The following is a 21,699-nucleotide window of genomic DNA, read 5'->3' on the forward strand; positions in this document are numbered from 1 at the left end:
CCCAAACGGTAAATTTGTCTTGCTGAGTGTCTGCAGATGATGTTTTTGAACATAGGCATCATTTAATCTGAATTGTATTTTGCACAGCTAAATCAAATGTATTTGGAAGTTTAGATCTGGTGGATGTTTCTACAATAGTCTTGCTGTTTAACTTTGGTTTCCAGAATGGTCTACCATTTCACCTTGCTTTTCAGGGTCAGTTGAAATCATCAGGTCCTTTTTCACTGAGTTTTTTTTTTTTTACTTCCTTTTAATTTCACTCCTTCACAAACAACTAGTTATCTTTATTTTACACACCAGTAGTACAAACAAGTTGTTTTATTATTATATTGATTGATATAATTTATATACTCCACAAAGTTCTTCTTGCAATTTTTCCTATTTTCTTCCCATTTCTGTATCTACTTTTCTGCAGTTCCAATAACTACCCTGAGATCAAACGGCTCTTTCCTGATGCTGAAATCCAGCATATTCCTGATGCAGGGCACTGGGTTCATGCAGATCAACCCCAAGAATTCATCACTACCATTTGCGACTTCATTGCACTCCATCCACTCTAGGATTTCTGAACAGATCCACACAAACTATCCTATCAAGATTGGAAGTTTTCTCCTTGGACTTAGTGTTGTATATTGCTGATGGTCTCATTTCAAAAGCTCTGTGCAAGTGATCCATTCAAAGTTTCAGTCAAATTGTCAGTCCTTTCCCTGGTGATCTGCTGCTTGAAAGAGTTAGAAGTGGGAGTTGGAGAATGAGAGAAAAGAGAGATGTTAGAAAAAAGGAGCGTCAGAAAACAAAACTGAGGAGTCTTATTCAATTTTGGCTCTGGCTCAATTAACCGTTTGTTCCAGTTCTGCCAGTCATTCAATGCAGACTCCAAGTAGGTACACTTAATGGAATATGCCCTCAGGTTTCCCACTTCTGACCTAAATGAGCACATAGATATTGAGACACTCAGAATCTTACCCATTTATTCAACTAGATAGCATGTGATAAATAAGATAATCTACTTGTGGTTAACAGGTAACTCTAGTCTATGTATGTATATATGTTTATTTATTTATTTAATGACCCTTTTAAAAAAAGGCGAACACCACGCTGACAAATTCATTGCTCCAGATGAGAAATAGATTTCACCCTCCAGTGTTTCTTAATTATTCAGCTAGCCCCCAATCCATAATTCTTGATAACACTAGACATATAATCAAGGACACATGCTTCCTTAGACAATCTATATAGTAATAAAACTTTCGTTCCTGTAGCTTTTAACTGGGCAAAACAATGCATCATATAGCAGCTGTTTTTGAACCAAGAAACCGAAATGGGCTAACTTGCAGACTTAATCCAAAATCCAGGATCTGTGACATCCATGGAATTGAAACGTGGTAAATTTTATAAAACAATTTATAATATAACATTATCATAAATCAGTTCAGAACATACAGGTAGTCCTTTACTTACAACCATTTAGTGATGGTTCAAAGTTACAATACCACTGAAAAAAGTGACTTATATAACTGTTTTTCACACTTACAACCGTTGCAGCATTCCCATGGTCACACAATCAAAATTCAGACACTTGGCAACTGATTCATATTTACATCAATTGCAGTGTCTCGGGGTCATGTGATTACCTTTTGCAACCTTCTGACAAGTAAAGCCAATGGGGAAGTCAGATTTACTTTACAAGCGTGTTACTAACTTAACAACTGCAGTGGTTCATTTAACAATTCTGGCCAGAAAGGCTGCAAAATGGGGCAAAGCTCAACTGTCTCGCTTAGCAACAGAAATTTTGGGCTCAATTGTGGATGTACGTCGAGGACTACCTGTAATACAATATGTCATAAAACATTTCCTATGCTGATGTTTGACCATGGTATAGAGTTCAATGTGGACTATTCACAAGGCAGATACATCTCTGAAAGTATCCCAACCTTTCCAGGGAAGACAGAATATTAGAAGCTTTGTCATTGTTGAAGACGTAATGAATTTGCAATGGCAACATCTCTGATGAAAGGATGACCCAGTGGGATCAGAGGTTGTCTTGTACTTCTTTAAAAGTGATTGATCCAAGGTAATAACAACCCAGTCATAATCAACTCTTTAGGTTGCTCCTGGTCCTTGAAGATAAAAGAAAGAAAACGGATAAGTTTCAGCTATATATTTTTTGCTATTGTTTGGATTATTTAGCAGGCTTTTAAATATGAGTTATTTACTTAAGGCCTATTTTTGTGCTTGTTGTAATTGAATACCACATTTAAAAGGAATCCATGGCAAGGAGGTTTTGAGCATTTTGCATACTCAGTAATTGTGATACTGACAATACTTGATAATGTGACAGTATTTGTGATATTTATGAATTGGTATTCTGTTACAACACAATTCCTGATGTCTCCTGTCCTCAATTGTACCCATCTTCTATAGTCTTTTCCAGCAATTTGCAAATTGCCCAACTTTTTTAGTAGAATTTTAACCAATGTAAGGTTAAAAAATGTTTCTCTTCTCAGTCTTGGCAACCAGCAAGACTGCCTTTAAATGGCTTCATGCATTTTGCAGAATTATTACTAATGTTATTATCACTAGATCTTTTTCCTGCCTTTTTTATATATAATTCAACGTGGCAAATGTAGATAATACAGGTACTCCTCAATTTATGGCCTTAGATTAGTGACCATTCAAACTTACAAGAGACCCTAAAAATGGAAACTGGTTTTGAAATTCTTTTTTTTTTTTTTTGAAAAAAGTTTTATTTTAGATTAAAATAAAAAATAAATAAATAAAAACAACATAAAAATATCATCCTTACAAACAATTATAGACAGCGTCTCAATCGGTTAAAATCATTTCGTGCTTACAATTTTCCAGATCTCATCATATAACAATTATTCTTTACTTAAACTGAAGATAAATATTTAAGCATTTCATATATGCTATCTCGTCTCCATACTTTTTTGTCAAACCATTGATAAAATATCTCCCATATCAAATAATATTGTTTATCTTCATGTTCTCTTATTTCAAATGTCAATCTACTCATTTTAGGACAATCCAACATTTTCATAATTTCTTCATCAGTAATTATCTTCTCTCCTTTCCAGTTTTTGGCAAATACAATTCTGGCTGCTGTTAAAATGTACACAGTTAAGTATTGTAATTCTTTATTAAATGTCTCTGGTAAAATTCCTAATAAAAATATTTCTGGTTTAAAGTCAATATGTCTCTTTGTCATTTTTTCTAACCACGTATGTATTTTAGTTCAAAATCTCCTTGCTTCCACGCCTGTCCACCACATATGGTAGTACGATCCTGGAGTTTGATGACACTTCCAACATTTCTCCGATTTATTCTTAAACATCTTGGCTATTCTCGTCGGGGGTAAATGCCATCTGTAAAATATCTTATATAAATTCTCTTTATATGCTCTTGACATTGTCATTTTGTAATTATGTAACCACAATTTTTGCCATTTCTATAAATCAATACTATAACCAAATTTTTCCCCCCATCCTATCATTGATTCTTTGACTTGTTCTTCTAATTTTACTTCAAATAAATATCCATATAACTTTTTAATTACATGGTCATCTGAACCCATTAATATCTTGTCTAAACCAGTCGAAATACTATAAATACCTTCTTGTTTAAAATCTTCTCGATATCCAGAAAGTATTTGCATGTATAAAAACCAATCTATTTTAATTCCCTGATCTAAGTTTTGTTTCAATTTAAGTTCACCCTTTTCATCCAATAGTTCATTATATCTAACAATTTGCTCCCCTCTAAATACCACTGGATAAGAAAAGGCTTTAATTGTAGATACCCAGACTGGAATCTTCAAGTAATGATATTTTTTAATCTTCTCCCATGTCAAAAATAAAGCTTCATGTAACTGATGTCTTCTAAAATACCCCTGAATTTTAGTTCCTTTATACCATAAGAAAGCATGCCATCCCATCAGCAAATCATGTCCCTCCAAATTTAATAATCTAGTGTTTTTCAATGTTACCCATTCTTTAATCCACATTAAACAAACAGCTTGATAGTATAATTCAAAATTCGGTAATCCAAAACCACCCTTCATTTTAGCATCTTATAACAGTTTGACTTTTATCCTTGCCTTCTTTCCCTGCCAAACATTTCAAAACCATTTTATTTAAGTCTGCAAAAAATTCCTTACCCAGCTTTACAGGAATCGTCTGAAAAAGATACAAGATTCTAGTAAAATATTCATCTTAATAGTTGCAATTCTACCAATCAAAGATAGCTGCAAGTTTCCCGATTTCACCAGATCCTGTCCTATCTGTTGCTTGAGCTTATTATAATTATTTTCTTTAAGAGAACTACATCTTGCTGTTAACTGAATCCCCAAGTATTTTACCTTATTTGTGACCTGCATCTTAGAGATCGCCCTCAGTTCTTTTTTTTTTAAACATATTTTTGGTCATTATCTTCGTCTTCTCTTTATTAATTTTCAAACCAGCAACCTCCCCAAATTCACCTATTTTTTCTATCAATTTATTTATTGATGTTAATGGTTCTTCAATAATAAAAACCAGGTCATCAGCAAAAGCTTGTAATTTATATTCTTCCTTTCTAATTTTCATTCCTTTTATCTCTTTTTCTTCTCTAACATTTCTATTCAGCACTTCCAACGTCAATATAAATAGCAATGGGGATAAGGGACATCTTTGTCGAGTACCTTTTTCTATTTCAATAGCATCAGTCAATTCTCCATTAATCATTACCTTTGCCGTCTGCTTCGTATATATAACTTCAATTCCCTGAATAAATTTCTTTCCAAAGCCCATCTCTTCCATTTGTAACATCATAAATTGCCAATTCACATTGTCAAATGCTTTTTGTGCGTCTAAAAATACCAAGGCCATTTGTTTTTCAGGGTGCACTTCATAATATTCTAGTGTATTCAAAATTATTCTTATATTGTCTCTAATTTGTCTTTTTGGAAGAAATCCATTTTGATCTGGATGTATAAAGTTATTCAAGTATCTTTTAAGTCTTTCTGCCAGTATTGAAGCAAAGATTTTATAGTCCGAATTTAGCAGGGATATAGGCCTATAGTTTTTAACTTGCTGTGGGTCTGTGTCTTCTTTATGAATCAGTGTGATATAAGCCTCAATCCATGATTGGGGTATTGTTTTATTTATCATTACTTCATTCATAACGTCCAAAAGTGGGAGGCATAAGGATTCTTGTAATGTCTTATAATATTCAACAGGCAAACCATCTGGTCCTGGTGTCTTTCCATTTTTTTGTTTCTTAATTGCTTCTGTTAGTTCCATCATTGTTATATGCCCATTTAGCATTTCTTCAGTGTCCTTGGGGATCAAAGGTAGTTTTGCGTTCTGTAGGTATTTTTTAACTTTCCCCTCTTCAACCTGCTCTCTTTTATAAAGTTGCCTATAATATTCTTGTATTATTTTTCCCATCTCTTTGTTTCCAAATTTACTTTGTCCTTGGTCGTCAATCAGTTGCATTTTTTTTTATTCCCTTTCTTTTTTCAATTTATATGCTAGCCACCTTCCTGGTTTATTTGCATTTTCAAAATAATTCTGTTTAGCACTTCTTATTTTTTGGGCTAGCTCTTCTTTCTCCAGGAAACCCATTTTATGTTTTAGCATATCCATTTTTATTTTTACATCTTTCTTATGTGGATCTTTCTGGAGTTTCTTTTCAAATCTCTTATATTCATTCTTTAATATTGTAAAAGTTTGTCTTTTTTTCACATTCCTTTTCTTTATATAATCTATTATTATACCTCTAGCGTAGGCCTTCATTGTATCCCAACGGTTTTGTATCAATGTATCTTTCTTTTTATTCTCCTTAAAGAAAAACTCCAGCTCTCTTTGCATTTTCTGTACAAATTCTTTTTCTTTTAAAATTGTATTATTCAAAGTCCATCTAGCTTTCCTTTTTTGACCTTTCCAAGCTACTATCACTGGATTATGGTCAGCCCATAAATTAATGTCTATTTCCACCTGTTCAGTTTTCGGAATCAAGTCCATTGTTGTCCATATCATATTTAACCTGGATCAAGATGAGTGCCTGTTTGAGTAGAAAGTGTATTGTCTATTCTTCCCATTTCTAACTCTCCATATATCTTTCAAATTTATTTCCTCTGTCATTTTAAAGAAAGAATTTGGCAGTGTTTTTCTATTATGCTTATGCTTATTATTTAGCAGGCTTTTAAATATGAGTTATTTACTTAAGGCCTATTTTTCTGCTTGTTATAATTGAATACCACTTTTAAAAGGAATCCATGGCAAGGAGGTTTTGAGCATTTTGCATACTCAGTAATTGTGATACTGACAATATTTGATAATGTGACAGTATTTGTGATATTTATGAATTGGTATTCTGTTACAACACAATTCCTGATGTCTCCTGTCCTCAATTGTACCCATCTTCTATAGTCTTTTCCAGCAATTTGCAAATTGCCTAACCTTTTTAGTAGAATTTTAACCAATGTAAGGTTAAAAAATGTTTCCCTTCTCAGTCTTGGCAACCAGCAAGACTGCCTTTAAATGGTTTCATCCATTTTGCAGAATTATTACTAATGTTATTATCGCTAGATTTTTTTCCTGCCTTTTTTATATATAATTCAACGTGGCAAATGTAGATAATACAAGTACTCCTCAATTTATGGCCTTAGATTAGTGACCATTCAAACTTACAAGAGACCCTAAAAATGGAAACTGGTTTTGAAATTCTGACATGCCCCCTGCAGTCACATGACCATATTTTGGGCACTTGGCAGCTGGCCTGCATTTACAACTATTGGCAGCGTTCCATGGTTGCATGACTGCAATTTATGTTTTCCCCACAAGCCTGCATTACATCAAGTTTCCAACAAAAAACTATAATGAAGAATGGGTTTGCTTAATGACTCCCACATTCACTTAATGGCTGCCTCAAAAAAGATCATAAAATTGGGTGCAGCCATGACTTACAACTGAAGTTATGGGTTCAATTATGGTCATAAATCAAGGATTACCTATACAGTATACCTGCCACCTATTTTCCCCAAGAACCCTGTGAGGTGGCTTGGGCTGACGAGTGTGACCAACCCAAAGTCACCCAGTTGCTTTCAATGCCTAAGGGAAGTTTAGGACCCACAATCTCCTGGTTTCTAGTCCAGCACCTTCAACACTACCTACACCAATCTGGCATGGTGCAAAACCTCTGCCTGGTGAAGTGAATCCCACAATTCTTTGCATCTCTTTAGACCTCAGCAAGAAGAAAGCAAAGTCCTATTCCATTTGAGGGAAGAGGGTGAACAAATAAACATCTTATTTAGGCAGTATCACTCTCTTTGAAGAAGTACTTGATGAGTTCAGTCCCACAGGACATATCAAAATACTAGAAATAGAATTTTTCCTGATTGCTACCCTGCTCTGAATGTAACTCAAATATTTTAAAAGTCATTGTATTTTTAAGTATTTTAAAAAGCCTAAAGAGTTTGGGATCAGAACTCTATGTTACCCAAGTGAAGAGAAGGAGGAGGAGGAGGGATCCAGGAAAGAATATTTTTCATTTTGATGTAGCAGTTGTGGAATAAAATGTTCCGAAAGGCCATCTGGCCCTACTGGAACAAACCTTTTATCATTGTGTAACAGAGTACAGATTTGTTGAGCAACCAATTAAATAAACAACTGTTAATATCCTAGCTGTTTTCTCTGCGATATGTAGTTTTATTCATTGTATTTTTTTTTTTAAAAAAAGATTTGTTCACCACTTTGAGAGAGTATTCTTTTGTTTGAATGTCTGTGGAGATTCTCAGTCATCCAGCTCATGGTTGCCCCAAAGGTGCTTTTTCAAAAGGCAATTGGACTTTCTTTGTTTTTCCTTGAAGACGTTTTGTCTCTCATCCAAGGAGCTTCTTCAGTTCTGTTCTTTTGTTTGGAGATTTTTAAATCTACCTGATTGGTTTGCAACCTAAAAAAAGAAGAGCATAAAAGGAGGGGGTGAAACAAGGGAAGGAGACCACAAACATCCAGTTCTGGCCGGGAGGAAGGGATTCTTCTGATGTCTGCTGACATAGAAATCGGAAAAGCGCTGGGAACCAAGCCAGATTTTTCAGCAGTGCCTGGGAATGCCTCAGCTTTCCTTTCCTGCAGCTTGGCAGAACAAAAGCTACCAAATAAGGAATGCACTGAGCTGAACATTTCAAACACAGAAAACAGGAGACTGGACCATTTTTAATAAATGTTCAGCTTGGAGAAAATCTTATCGATGTGTTCATTAAGAGTGGGAAAACATTTTGATGGCACATAAACATTCAAAGCAATCCAGAATTGTGAAGGGCAAAAGATAGTTTGCCTGTCGAGGTGGCTGCATATATCTTGAAAGAGGCGATCGCGCCCTCTGCCTGTATTTGGCGGAAATACATTTTTGCAAAGTCCCTCCCCTCTTATTTGGTGAAGCTGGAACTGCTGCTGTGTCTTGAGCTTTTTCCTTCCCTGTCATCGCTGCCCAGTATCAGCTGAGGGAGCATGGCAGGTAAGATCATAGATACTTCTCTACTCACCCCCCCCCCCACACACACAGACCTTTTTCTTTTTAAAACCTTAAATCCTGAAAGGGGGGGGAGTGGCAGGTTTACTGTTTCCTTTTCGCTCTCTTACACTGCATTTTTTATATGTACTATGCAAGGAGGGCTCTTCCTTTTTACAGCCACTCTGGATCTTGCAACGTGCAAACATGAACTTTATTCCTAAAGCGGGTTGCTTTGGCTGCCTTCCTATATACAAAGATCAGGATTTTAAATCAAGACTCTAGCAGGATCATATATAGATAGAAAGTACCAGAGGAGAGCAACTCGAGCTGGTTGCGAGGCATCACAAGTGGGTGATTAAGGAGCAGGAGTATTTTTTTTATTGTTTTGAGATTGTTTTATAGTTACTGGTTTTATTGCCGTTGTAAGGCTCCAAGAGTTGCTTAGGCTGACCAATCAACTTAATCAATCAATATTGTGTGAGTAGGCAAACACAATTGCTTCCTCAGATATAGATTATACACCAGTAATTCTCTCCCTACATGGCATTAAGTTGGGTTCACTTGTACAATTCAAGTGGAGCACAAAGAAGGGTTCTCTCTGGACTAGTCACAAATTGAGATACATACACAAATTAACATAGTTTTTATACCCTTTCAGAAAACGGACACTGATCATTAGCAAGCAGTAGGCAACAAGCAACAAAGCACAGGTAGTCCTCGACTTATGATCACAATTGAGCCCAACATTTCGGTTGCTAAGCAAGATGTTTGTTAAGTGAGTTTTGTCCCATTTTACAACTTTTCTTGCCACGTTTGTTAAGCAAATCTCTGCAGTTGTTAAATTAGTAACATGGTTGTTAAGTGCATCTGACTTCCACATTGACTTAGCTTGTCAGAAGATAGCAAAAGATGATCACATGACCCTGGGACCAGGGATGAAATCCAGCAGGTTCTGACAGGTTCTGGAGAACCGGTAGTGGAAATTTTGAGCAGTTCAGAGAACCAGTAGCAGAAATTTTGAGTAGTTTGGAGAACCGGCAAATACCACCTCTGGCTGGTCCCAGAGTGGGGAGGGAATGGGGATTTTGCGGTATCCTTTCCCTGCCACGCCCACCAAGCCACACCCACCAAGCCACGCCCACAGAACTGATAGTAAAACAATTTGGATTTCACCACCGCCCGGGACACTGCAACCATCATAGATATGAACCAGTTGTCAAGGATCTGAATGTAAATCATGTGATCATGGAGAAGCTGCAATGGTCATAAGTGTGAAAAGTGGTCATAAGTCACTTTTTTTGGTGATGTTTAACTTCAAACAGTCACTAAACCAACTGTTGTAAATCAAGGATTATCTTTATTCACATTCCTGGTAGAAGATGGCCCTCCCAGAAGTTGGGTTCATTACTAAAATATTACAGATGTCACCCTTCTGTGCCTAACTGATAACTAATCAGTCAAAACTTTGTAGCTAATTTTTCTGCAACAAAGGAAATCAATGCTGAATCAACTGCTGGCCTGGTATGAGTTCCTTGATATAGCTATTTATGTAGCTTTCCAAGAATTTTAGGACAAGGAAGTGAGGGCCAAGAATGAGAGACCCAAAAGGAAAACATCTAAGAGCAAAATTCAAACAGAATGCTATGTCCTGAATAACATCACAATGATTTGTGATGCAGTAGTTGGAAGTCAATTTTCGCCTAGAGAAAGTACAAACCTCCTTTAAGCCAACTCATCAAAAGAAAGAAAGAAGAAAGAAAAGTTTATCCAGGAGAAAAAATTCTCAACTGTCATGCAATGCTCCTATAAATATTTACTCACGTTCACATTAAGGTTAATATTTTTATTCTTCTTAAGATTTCTTTTTTTTTCAGCCAAGCATACCATCTGTCCTAATCATAAATTAACCAAAATGCACAGCGTTTAGATCCTAAACTAAAAAAGCAAACTCAGATTAACATTAGACAAGTTTAGCATGTGGCACAAATCAGCTACTGGTGGCATTTAACTGTTGTAGGAACAATATCTGTGCATGTACATGTGTATGTATATAAGGGGTTGTGATTAGATAAAGAGTCCAGCATCACTTTTTTCTCTTTCTGCAGAATCCTAATGGGCATTTTTTTTGCTAGAAGTTAGGGAGGGGGGGAAAGGTAACAAATTACTATCACTTGACTGCAGGATGCTACAACCAATTGTAAATACAAGCAGGTTGCCAATTGTCTGAACTGCAATCACATGAGTGCAGAAGTTGTTCAACAATCCTAAATGTGAAAAATGCATTTGTTTTCCTTACAGATCAGAGGTTGGGAGAAGTGCGCGTGTTTATAAAGCGTGTTAACAAACCTATCATCAGCCAACTCTTGGATGATCTGCACCGTGAGGAAATCATGGATGATGAAGAGGTGGAAAGAGTGAATGAGAGCAATAAGACGCAGGAACAAGCAAGAATTTTGATTGATAGTGTGAGAAAAAAGAGTTGGTAGTACAGTGGTCTAAGGCACCCTGTTATTAAGCTGGTTATTAAGACCAGCTGCCTGCAATTACTGCAGGTTCGAATCTCGCCAAGGCTCAAGGTTGACTCAGCCTTCCATCCTTTCTAAGGTAGGTAAATTGAGGACCCAGTTGTGGGGGCAATAAGCTGATCTTGTATAAATATACAAAAGGATGAAGGCTATTGTAAGCCGCCCTGAGTCTCCGGAGAAGGGCGGCATATAAATCAATTTTTTTAAAAAAGGGGGGGGGCTGAAGCTAGCTGCCTCTTTATTGACTTCCTCCTGGCCCGAAATGCTTACTTAGCTGAACAACTGGATCTCCAAAACTTTCCTGCTGGTACCTCTGATCTTATAGCATATCATCTAGCTTTGGGCCAAAATTACTGGCCTCCCTCCCTAATTTAGTTATGTGGCCCAGAATCATGCAAAAGCTTTGTGTTGTGCCCCAAACTCTTTGGGCTTGTTAGATTTGGCCATATTGGTATAATAAGTCATTTTGAAAGGAAATTTTACCATAAGATGATATTCCCCTGTTTTTTAGGAGCACATTCTTAAGAATGTTTCTATATTGAGATATAGGTACATGGAATTTGGGTGTCTTCCATTTTTTAATTAGTGAAAGGGAAACAATAATAAGGATATAATAAATAATACTAGAATATGATATATTGGTATACTAGATTCTGTAACCATTAGGTTCCTGTAATACATATATGCCTTTGTATTTGTATCACACATATTATGTCTTTATATTTGTATCTCCTGTAACAAACATATTCTGTTATTAGGCCTCTGTAATGTATCTGGTATTTGTCAAACATATGTCCCTGCCATTTGACCTGAACCCATATCAATCTTCTCTGTGTTTTTCCTTGTGCTATCTAAGAGCATGGTACTTATCTCCAAGGGATAATTTCAGTGGTGGGATTCTGCCAGTTCTAGGGGGTTCGGCCGAACCGTTTGTTAAATTGCTGGCTCGCCCCGCCCCTTGCCCCGCCCCTCCGCACCACTATTTATTGCCAATAAATAGCGGTGGGCGAGGGGCGGGCGAGCCAGCAATTTAACAAACGGTTCGGTGTTTTTTTGTAATTTTATTGGCCCGCGGAGCTTCAGCATAGGCTAATTAGCCCTTGATTAGATCGGCTCCCGACTCTCAGCTGATTTGCTCTCAGCTGTTTTGCTCAGGGCTCTGCTGCTTGCTGAAGCAGATTTTTTTTCCCCTAGCTATGCTGAAAAATGAAACTGAAAGTAAAGCAGGTTGTTGGCTTTGCTGTTGCTGCAATGTTGGAAAATTAGGCAGGCAGATTTCTTTTCTTTTTCCTCACCAAAAAAGGTAGGTGCAAACAATGGGAAATTTAGGGAAGAAGAAGAGAGTTCAAGATTTTAAAACACAAAAGAAAAAAAGCTCTATTTAACTAGGGAATTGTAATAATTGAGATACTATTAATTGTGTATTGTGTTGAAAGCAGAAATGGTTAAGTTGTGGTTTGGAGGAATATATGGGGGAAATTATTTGGTTTATTATTATTGGTAAATATAATTAATTGATTTGTAAGAAATTGGATTGCATGGAAATAATTTGAATATTCATGTTCATATTGATTAATATACAAAAAAGGTAGTTATATAACTAATTGATTTATATTAAAATGTTGAATTTATATTAAACAACTGTAATATTATATAATTAACCAATGTGAGGATGGATATAAAAATAGATGACAATGGGAAGGGGTATAATATAGAATAGAAGGGAAAAATTGAATTTGATTAAGATTAGAGATGAGGATGAAGGGTAATATTGGTTTTTTACAAAAATAGATGAAGAATAAATATGGCAAAAAGGAAATATAGAAATTGTAAATTTAATTGAAATGACTAAACACTGTTTAAATTTGTGAACCGGCCAAATACTCTGTTCAAAGAAAATACATTGTATGTTTGTATGTGTGTTTTTAATTATTGTTATTTATTCATATTTGTTCTCTTTTATTCTTTAAAATTTGACAATTCATTCTTTATCTTAATATCTTTATATTTGTTTCTTCTCTTTCATCTTTTTTATTGTACAGCAATCTTTCTCCTCAAACCTACCACCTCTCTCTTTTCTTTCCTTCTTACTTTCTCTTCCTCCCCCTCTTCTTCTCCTCCCTCTTCCTTTCTCCTTCTCCTCCTCTCTTCTTCCCTCTCTTCCTCTCACTCCTACTCTAATTTCCCTTCCCTTCCTTCATCCCTCTCTATTGCTGTATCCTTTTGTGCATATGGACTACTCAGAGGGCTGAAAAAGTTATTTTTGACTGGTCCTCGCACTTTTGACCAGTCCTTGAACTTATGACTATCCTCACATTTTACCTTTTTGCCCTATCTTGTCACCATGATGAAGAGAAGCAGTTGTGAAATGAGTGACACGGTTGTTAAGAATGCCGCAACGGGCATAAATGTGAGGATGATTATAAGTGCGAGGACCGGTCAAAAGTGCGAGGACCAGTCAGAAATGACTTTTTTCAGCCCTCTGTAGTCCCTATGCAGATAGCCACGCCCACCCAGTCACATGACCAGCTAGCCACGCCCATCCAGTCACATGACCACCAAGCCACATCCCCAACTAAGCCACGCCCACAGAACCAGTTGTTAAAAAAATTGAATCCCACCACTGGATAATTTACACCTCAGCCCTAATTTATGTTTGATCTGGATAAACTCCTGCTTTCCAGAGCCAGGGGGCCAAAGTGGCCAATTGAGTAAACAAAGAAATGCTTAAGGATGACTAATTGGGAAGTTTCTATTCCCCCTTGCAGGGCAACAGTCGGTGAGGTGGCTCGGGAGTTCATGGCTTCCATGACGGCCATGGACTTGACCCAGTTAATTTATGGCCCTACTCACATGGGGGGACACACACTGGACCTGGTTTTTGTCTCTGGACAATGGTTGAGTGATCTTGAGATAGGGGATATACCGATTGAACCCTTGTCATGGTCAGATCACTCCCTCCTTCGCCTGGACCTTCGAACTGCCACACCCCGCCACAGGGAGGCAGAACCGACCAGGTGGTTCCGCCCCAGGCGCCTGATGGATCCTGATAGGTTCCAGATGGAGCTTGGGCCATTTCCTGAGGTTGTGGCACACGACTCGGCTGAGGACTTAGTAGCTGCCTGGGATAGGGCGGTTGCTGGGGCTTTGGACCGAGTCGTGCCTTTGCGGCCTCTGACCCGGCGCCGGTCTCACCTGGCTCCTTGGTACACTAAGGAGCTGAGGGAGATGAAGCGCCGGAAAAGACGCCTAGAGAGCAGTTGGAGGGCTAGTCGTTCTGAATCCGACCGGACACTGGTAAGATCTCATATTAAGAATTACCTAGTGGCGATAAGAGTAGAGAAGAGTAACTACTTTTCTGCTCTTATTGTGTCATCAGATAATCGCCCAGCCGCCCTGTTTAGGGTGACCCGCTCCCTGCTCCACCAGGGGGCGCGGGAGGACCCCTTGGAGGGTAGAGCTGAGGATTTTGTACAATATCTGTATGACAAAATTGCTCAGATTCGGGAACAGCTGGACTCTGACTGGGTAAATCCAGGGGAGATGACAGGGGCTGGTCCTGAGAATATTATATGGGAAGAGTTTGATCCTGTGACTTCCAAAAGCGTGGACAGGATACTGAGCAGACTGAGTGCGGCCACATGTTTATTGGACCCGTGTCCCTCCTGGCTGGTGCTGGCCTCCCGGGAGGTTACACGAGGCTGGCTCCAGGGGATTATAAATGCTTCTTTGAGTGAGGGTGTCTTTCCCGCTGCCCTGAAAGAAGCGGTGGTGAGGCCCCTGCTCAAGAAGCCCTCCCTGGACCCGGCTGTGTTAGCAAATTATCGTCCTGTCTCCAACCTTCGCTTTGTTGCGAAGGTTGTTGAGAGTGTGGTTGCACGACAGCTGCCTCAGTACCTGGATGAATTGACTTATCTAGATCCGTTCCAGTCGGGCTTCAGGCCCGGGTACAGCACGGAAACGGCATTGGTCGCATTGGTTGATGATCTCTGGAGGGCTCGGGACAGGGGTTGCTCCTCTGTCCTGGTCCTATTAGACCTCTCAGCAGCTTTTGATACCATCGACCATGGTATCATGCTGCACCGGTTGGAAGGGTTGGGGGTGGGGGGCACTGTTTTACAGTGGTTCTCCTCCTTTCTCTCCGACCGGTCGCAATCTGTGTTGACAGGGGGGCAGAGGTCGACCTTGAGGCACCTTGTTTGTGGGGTGCCGCAAGGATCGGTCCTCTCGCCCCTTCTGTTCAACATTTATGTGAAGCCGCTGGGTGAGATCATCTGTGGTTTTGGGGTGAAGTGCCATCAGTACGCTGATGACACCCAGCTGTACATCTCCACCCCAGACCACCCCAATGATGCCCTCGAGGTGATGTCCCGGTGCCTGGAGGCCGTACGGATCTGGATGGGGTGGAACAGACTCAGACTCAAACCCATCCAAGACCGAGTGGCTGTGGTTTCCGACGTCCCGATATAGTCAGTTGGCGCCATCACTGACTATTGGGGGCGAGTCGTTGGCCCCCACAGATGGGGTTCGCAACTTGGGCGTCCTCCTGGATTCACGGCTGTCTTTAGAAGAGCATATGGCGGCCGTGGCCAGGAGGACTTTTTATCAGGTTCGCCTGATTCGCCAGTTGCGTCCCTTTCTGGATCGGGACTCGTTATGCACGGTCACTCACACCCTTGTCACCTCACGCCTGGACTATTGCAATGCTCTCTACATGGGGCTCCCCTTGAGGAGCACCCGGAGGCTCCAACTGGTCCAGAATGCGGCCGCGCGGATGGTAACGGGAGCGATGTGGTGCTCCCATGTGACTCCCCTCCTGCGCGAGCTGCACTGGCTTCCAGTGATCTTCCGGGTGCACTTCAAGGTTTTGGTTACCACCTTTAGAGCGCTCCATGGCTCAGGACCAGGGTACTTACTTCTGCCACCAGTAGCCTCTCACCGACCAGTTCGCTCCCATAGAGAGGGGCTCCTCAGGGTGCCGTCGGCCAAACAATGTCGACTGGTGGCCCCCAGGGGGAGAGCCTTCTCTGTGGGGGCACCTGCCATCTGGAACGAGCTCCCCCCGGAGATACGGAGGATCCAAGACCTACGCATCTTCTGCCGCGCCCTAAAAACGTTTCTATTCCAACAGGCTGGTCTGGCCTAACTCTCCCTTTTAAATTGGGTTTTAAATGTTTTTAGATAAATTGGATGTCTTAAATTGGTTTTTTGAGCCCAAATTATTTAATTTATTTTTAATAGTTTTTAACTTTTGTTTGTTCTTGTATTTTTATCTTGGCTGTTCACCGCCCTGAGTCCTCCGGGAGTAGGGCGGTATACAAATATGATAAATAAATAAATAAATAAATAAATAAATAAATAAATAAACAAGGAATACACAAACCTAAATTAGGAGGCCAGAATTGGGTACAAAGCTGACGTCTCTGAGGGTATAAAAGGACGCCATACCTTTCCCAAGGTGTGGCTATCTCCTCACATGAATTGTATCTGTATGTTCTGGATATAGTTCCACCCAGTATTTTGTTTTTGGCCATAAATAAATCTGCTTTTTTGCAAGCCTCGTCTTGAGTCTCTCTCTTTGGCATCCTGGTGACTCAAGTGTATTTTGGGACCTTACATTAGCTTCATCATATCTTATAAAAACTCTCCCTTTTTTTTTTTTTTTTGGACTAGGACAGTGATGGCGAACCTTTTGGTCTCGGCGTGTCAAAAATTCAGAAAAAGCCTAACTTGACTCTGCTGGTGTGTCATGTCCTCCCCATCAGACAAAGGAGAATCAATTCTTAACAAAGTGTTCTTTGGGATAGTGAGATGGGCAGCATATAAATGTAATAAACTAAATAAAAACTCACATAATTGCAAATATTTTCTGATTTGTCTTTGCCTATCTGAGGTTGCATGAGGCCTGAATACTTTGGAGAATGCTCTTTGCCTTCTCTGTAAAGAACAGGAAAGCATGTCCCATTCTTGCAGTCTTTTTTGAGGTGCCAGAGGCTCTGTGAAAGCAGAGCCATTTTGCATGATTTCCAGAGGGTCCAGAGGCCATGTGAGAGCATACCACATTCTTTGTCTGGTGTCTGAAGCCCCTGGAAACCACGTGAGAACTTCCTATACTTTTGGGGGGCTGCAGAGGCCACATGAGAGTGCGGTGTGCTCTTACTCAGCCACTTTCACAGTTGGCCAAAGCTGGAACTGCTGTTGGTCGTGAGCTTTTTTGTTCCCCATCATCGCTGCCAAGTATCGGCTGAATCTTGAGGTCTCATGGCAGGTAAGATCATAGGGTGCTTCTCCTCCTCCACCGCTCCCTCCCTTCCCCCCCCCCCTTAAAACCTGAAATCCTGAAAGAGCTGGAGTGGCAGCGTTACTGTTTTCTTTTCACTCTCTTGCACTGCATTTTTTTTCCTTTTTGCACCCAATCTGGGTCTTGCAATGTTGGTTGCTTTGGCTGCCTTCTAGTTTATAGCAAAAAAGACCAGGATTTTATCAAAGCGCTGGCGACAGGATTGCATAGATAGAAAGTACAGAAGCTTGTTGCTAGGCATTGCAAGGGGATGATTAAGGAGCAGGAGGTTTGTTTTATTGTTTTGAGACTGTTTTATAGTTATTGGTTTTATTGCCATTGTAAATTGAGGGGCAAATGACATGGATTTTGTAATTTGTTAGTTAATAAGTTATTCTATATTTTACTTTGTGTTTTAAACATAATTACTTTATATTTTGATTTGACTTACTTTTCTCTCTTTTAAAATGTTGATAAGGTTTTATAAAACTATTAGATTGCAATGTAGGAAAATTTTCTATCCTATGGCTATATTGAAGGTCAAATATGGCTTTTTCAGGCTCGTGCCTTGGAATGCATTGAATGCAGATTCTACCTTAAAAGGAGCTCCCAGTAATAAACCATACATATATTGCAACACTGCTATTCATTCCTGATAGGGGGGTCCATCTAAGTAAGTTAGACCCAAGAGCTTCCCCAAAAATAGTTGGACTATTTTTAAATCCTTGGATTAACACAGTCCTATATATCTATATAGCTGCCTCATTCTTGTTCTTCCATCATAAGAAGTTTTTGACTGGTAGATGCATGCTGGTTATCCCCAGATGGAACAAATTTATGTTTTGCATTTAATGGGCATGCAACCTGCCAATGTTCTATTTTCCTGCAAAGAGCGTATTAATTTTTCTTAAGAGGTGCTCTGTTTCCTTGTCCTGGAAATACATTATATCTTTGTCTTCCTAATCCTCTCTTCCTGTCCTTCCTTGGGCCCCTCTTCCAGGAGAATTACTATTCCTACCACTGCTTTGCAAAGCCTGTGCCAAGAATATACCATTCTTTCTTGCATGTACATTTTCCTGCTTCTCTTTCTCTTTATCCCTATTCACAAACACTTTATAAGCACTTTCCACAAGCTGGCTGACTAGAAGAGCCACTGGTCCCTCTAACTTCTGTAACTTTCTTCTAATACCTTCCCATGAACAATATGTTTAACATCCTCTGATTCTCTGGGGCATCGGGATCCAAATCAGAATATTGCCTTGTAGGAAGTTAGCACCCACCCCTTTCCTGGAAGAGTGAAATATTTTAGGAAATATGAAAAAGGCAGAAATATGAGAAGCATATTTTACAGACAAAGCAGCTCCCACCTTCCTGCCCCCCACCCTTTGTCAATGGGCCATTAAGGCCTGGGCCAGTCTACTCTACATAACAAAGATCTGCCTCCTTCAGGCAGAGCCATAGTAGGAATTGTCAAAGATAGGATTAGCCCTCTACACAATAGCAGCAGAAACTCACCACATGTGACCTGGGAAGCACATGTGACCATCAGCCAGCAAGGCCCCCACCCCCTGGGAGTCTGACAACCAATCAGGATACTCTTTCGGGGCCCCAAGAAATGCAGAGCCAGAGAGAGCATAAAAACCCGAGGATTTACTGTATCTCCCCTTTTCTGTTCAGGAACTCAAGCCATGTGATCCTGTCCACCATTAAACCATCTTTCCAAGCAGTCTCCATGTTTCCAGTGTCTGTTTCCCCACTTGGAGCAGAACCTAGAAGGATGTTTCCTCCAACAGCCTCATATTATCACATAAACGACTTAGAAATGAACTTGGGAGTCTCATTAGGAAGTTGTCTAGTTTCATAAATTTTCCCTAAATTTTTCTTCTTTGGAATAGCAATCAGTAAAGCTGCAACTACTCTGTTAGTTCTCAAATCTGCTGGGATGCTTGGATCCCACATAGGCTCTTGAAGGGAAACAAAGCATCTCTAACATTCTCTGGTATCTCTAAACTACCTTTCTCCACAGCCATCCATTTTTCCTCCTCAGTCAGAAAAACATTAAACATAGTTTGTAAGTCATTCCATGTAGGATTATGAGTAGGAACAATACTTCTAAACAATTCAGCCATTTTTGTAGGATTTTTCACTATATGCTGGAATATTATTTTTCCAATTATATAAAATACTGGTGGAAAAAGGCGTATATAGTAACATCCTTTGGGGGGCACCTGCAGGTGACACAACAATTTGCTCCCACAAAGGCAAAAGCCTTGAGTTCCCTCACCTTCGAAACTGATAAGGCAGTTAAGGGGTGGCTCGATCCATTTCAAGGAAATGAGCAAGATGTGGGTATTCTTGAGAGCCACTGTTTGGTGGAGAATCTAAAACACTTGAGGCCACAACTGGGTGGTCCGGGGGTCCCTGCCCCAATCTAGGGACCTCCTGTTGTGGGTCAATTTGAATTTGAATTGGGGCTGCCCCATTTGGAGGGCTATACAATGGTGGGAGAAATTCCAAGGGAGCATCTGGTAAAATACTCGAGTCGTTTAAATGTGGTGCAGATGTTCTCAAAGATGACTTCATTTGAAAAGAATGTCCTTTGTTGGGGTCCACTTTACTGAACATGCTGGCATTAGCTCAATAACTCTATGTTACTACTGACATTTAAAAACAGCTGAGCATACTACTGTTCTTCAAATTTTCCAGACTCCCATAATTCAGTCATAAGAGCAAGTATAACTAACTGGTTTTTCAAAGGTGCATTTAGAAGGCCACAAGTAATTCTTTGGGAGTTTTAATTATGGCTAGATATGCTTACAAAATTTTAACAAGACTTGTCTTTTTTCCCCGCTGGCTGTTAAAAAATTCTGGTATAGACATCCGAGAAGGGTAGAAGTATCTCCACCATCCATTCCTTGCAAGTCTGTCATTCCTGCATTCCCCATTTTAGGCAGTTTTAAAACTTTTGTCTGCTTAATTACTCCTGGGAGCTGAAACAATGAGCGTTCAGCTTTTTTCCTTACTACTTATAGCTATGATCCTTCTAAAGGGCCTTTACACTTCCTTTTATGCTTTTTGCTAGCTTATCTGTAGCTCACAAAGGAAAGTAATTACCATATTTTTCAGACTATAAGACACACCGCACCGGTGTATACGATTTCGAAGAGGTAAGCAAGAAAGAAAAAGGTTTTGCCCTCCCCAGCCCCCAGGAGCACTCTGCAGGCCTACCAAACCCTCTGCGCGCTCCGTTTATGCGAAAAACGGGCCCATTTTTCTCAAAAAATGTTGTAATTCTTTAAGTCAGAGTGATAAATTTAAGAAAATGCACTTGTTTTTTTTATAGACAAGAAGTTGGAAGAAGTGCGTGCAGAGTTTATAAAGCGTGTTAACAAATCTATCATCAACCAACTCTTGGATGTTCTGCTCCATAAGAGAATCATAGATGATGAAGAGGTGGAAGAAGTGAATGCAAAAGATAAGACACAGGACCAAGCAAGAATTTTGATCGATAATGTGAGAAAAAAGGGGCCTGATGCTAGCCAGCATTTTATTTACATCCTTGTGGCCCGAAATACTTTCTTAGCTGAACAACTGGGTCTCCAAAACTTTCCTGCTGGTACTTCTGATCTTACATTCTATCTAGCTTTGGGCCAAAATTACTGGCCTTTCTCCTTAATTTAGTTACTGTGGCCCAGAATCATGCAAAAGCTTTCTGTTATGCCCCAAACTGTTTGGGCTGGTTAGATTTGGCCATATTGGTGTAATAAGTTATTTTGAAAGAAAACTTTACCATAAGATGATATTCCCCTGTTTTTTAGGAGCACATTCTTAAGAATGTTTCTATATCCTAAGATATATAGGTACATGAAATTTGGGTGCTTTCCAGTTTTTAATTAGCTTCATCGTATCTTATAAAAAACTCTCCTTTAATTTTTTTTCAGACTAAGACAGTGATGGCGAACCTTTTGGACTCGGCGTGTCAAAAATTCAGAAAAACCCTAACTTGAATCTGCTGGTGTGTCACACCCTCTCCATCGGATAAAGGAGAAACAATTCTTAACAAAGTGTTGTGTGGGATAGTGAGATGGGCAGCGTATAAATGTAATAAACTAAATAAAAACTCACATAATTGCAAATATTTTTCCATTTGTCTTTGTCTCTCTATCTGAGGTTCCATGAAAATTTGGAGAATGCTCTTGCTTGGCCTTCTCTGTAAAGAACAGGAAAGCATGTCCCATTCTTGCAGCTTTTTTTGAGGCTCCAGAAGCTGGGTGAGAGCAAAGCTGCACGATTTCCAGAGGCCATGTGAGAACATACCACATTCTTGTGTGGTATCTGGAGCCTCTGGAAACCATATGAGAACTTCCCATGCTTTTTGGA

At 39.5% G+C, this 21,699-nt stretch overlaps 3 protein-coding genes across 4 annotated transcripts in view; all 3 read left to right on the forward strand.

Annotated features, from left to right (window-relative positions):
• ABHD11 (abhydrolase domain containing 11) overlaps positions 1-16,904 on the forward strand; it is a 23,944-nt gene extending 7,040 nt beyond the window's left edge. Inside the window, exons 6-8 of one of the 2 annotated variants that reach the window (XR_004592066.3) lie at positions 416-1,385; positions 10,813-10,919; positions 16,713-16,904. Coding sequence is in view for 1 of the 2 variants with exons in the window: in XM_034421012.3 (XP_034276903.1) it covers positions 416-560 (145 nt within the window). In the remaining variant the exon portion in view is untranslated. Of the gene's footprint in view, positions 1-415; positions 3,214-10,812; positions 10,920-16,712 lie in introns of those variants that run through there. The other variant, XM_034421012.3, reaches the window with a different exon arrangement.
• The window catches only part of LOC117667558 (caspase-1-like), a 36,510-nt gene continuing 23,232 nt past the window's right edge, over positions 8,422-21,699 (forward strand). The window contains exon 1 of the mRNA XM_034421009.3: positions 8,422-8,517. Within this exon, the coding sequence (XP_034276900.1) occupies positions 8,511-8,517 (7 nt within the window). The 5' untranslated portion in view covers positions 8,422-8,510. The remainder of the gene's footprint in view (positions 8,518-21,699) is intronic.
• Positions 16,968-21,457, forward strand: CARD16 (caspase recruitment domain family member 16). Its single transcript, XM_034421014.3, has 3 exons — positions 16,968-17,307; positions 20,663-20,935; positions 21,261-21,457. The coding sequence occupies exons 1-3, from the start codon at positions 17,301-17,303 to the stop codon at positions 21,263-21,265; spliced, it is 285 nt and encodes a 94-aa protein (XP_034276905.1). The 5' UTR covers positions 16,968-17,300; the 3' UTR covers positions 21,266-21,457.

Source organism: Pantherophis guttatus, chromosome 1 (assembly GCF_059756535.1).
Source record: "Pantherophis guttatus breed Tessera chromosome 1, ASM5975653v1, whole genome shotgun sequence".
NCBI classification, from domain to species: domain Eukaryota; kingdom Metazoa; phylum Chordata; class Lepidosauria; order Squamata; family Colubridae; genus Pantherophis; species Pantherophis guttatus.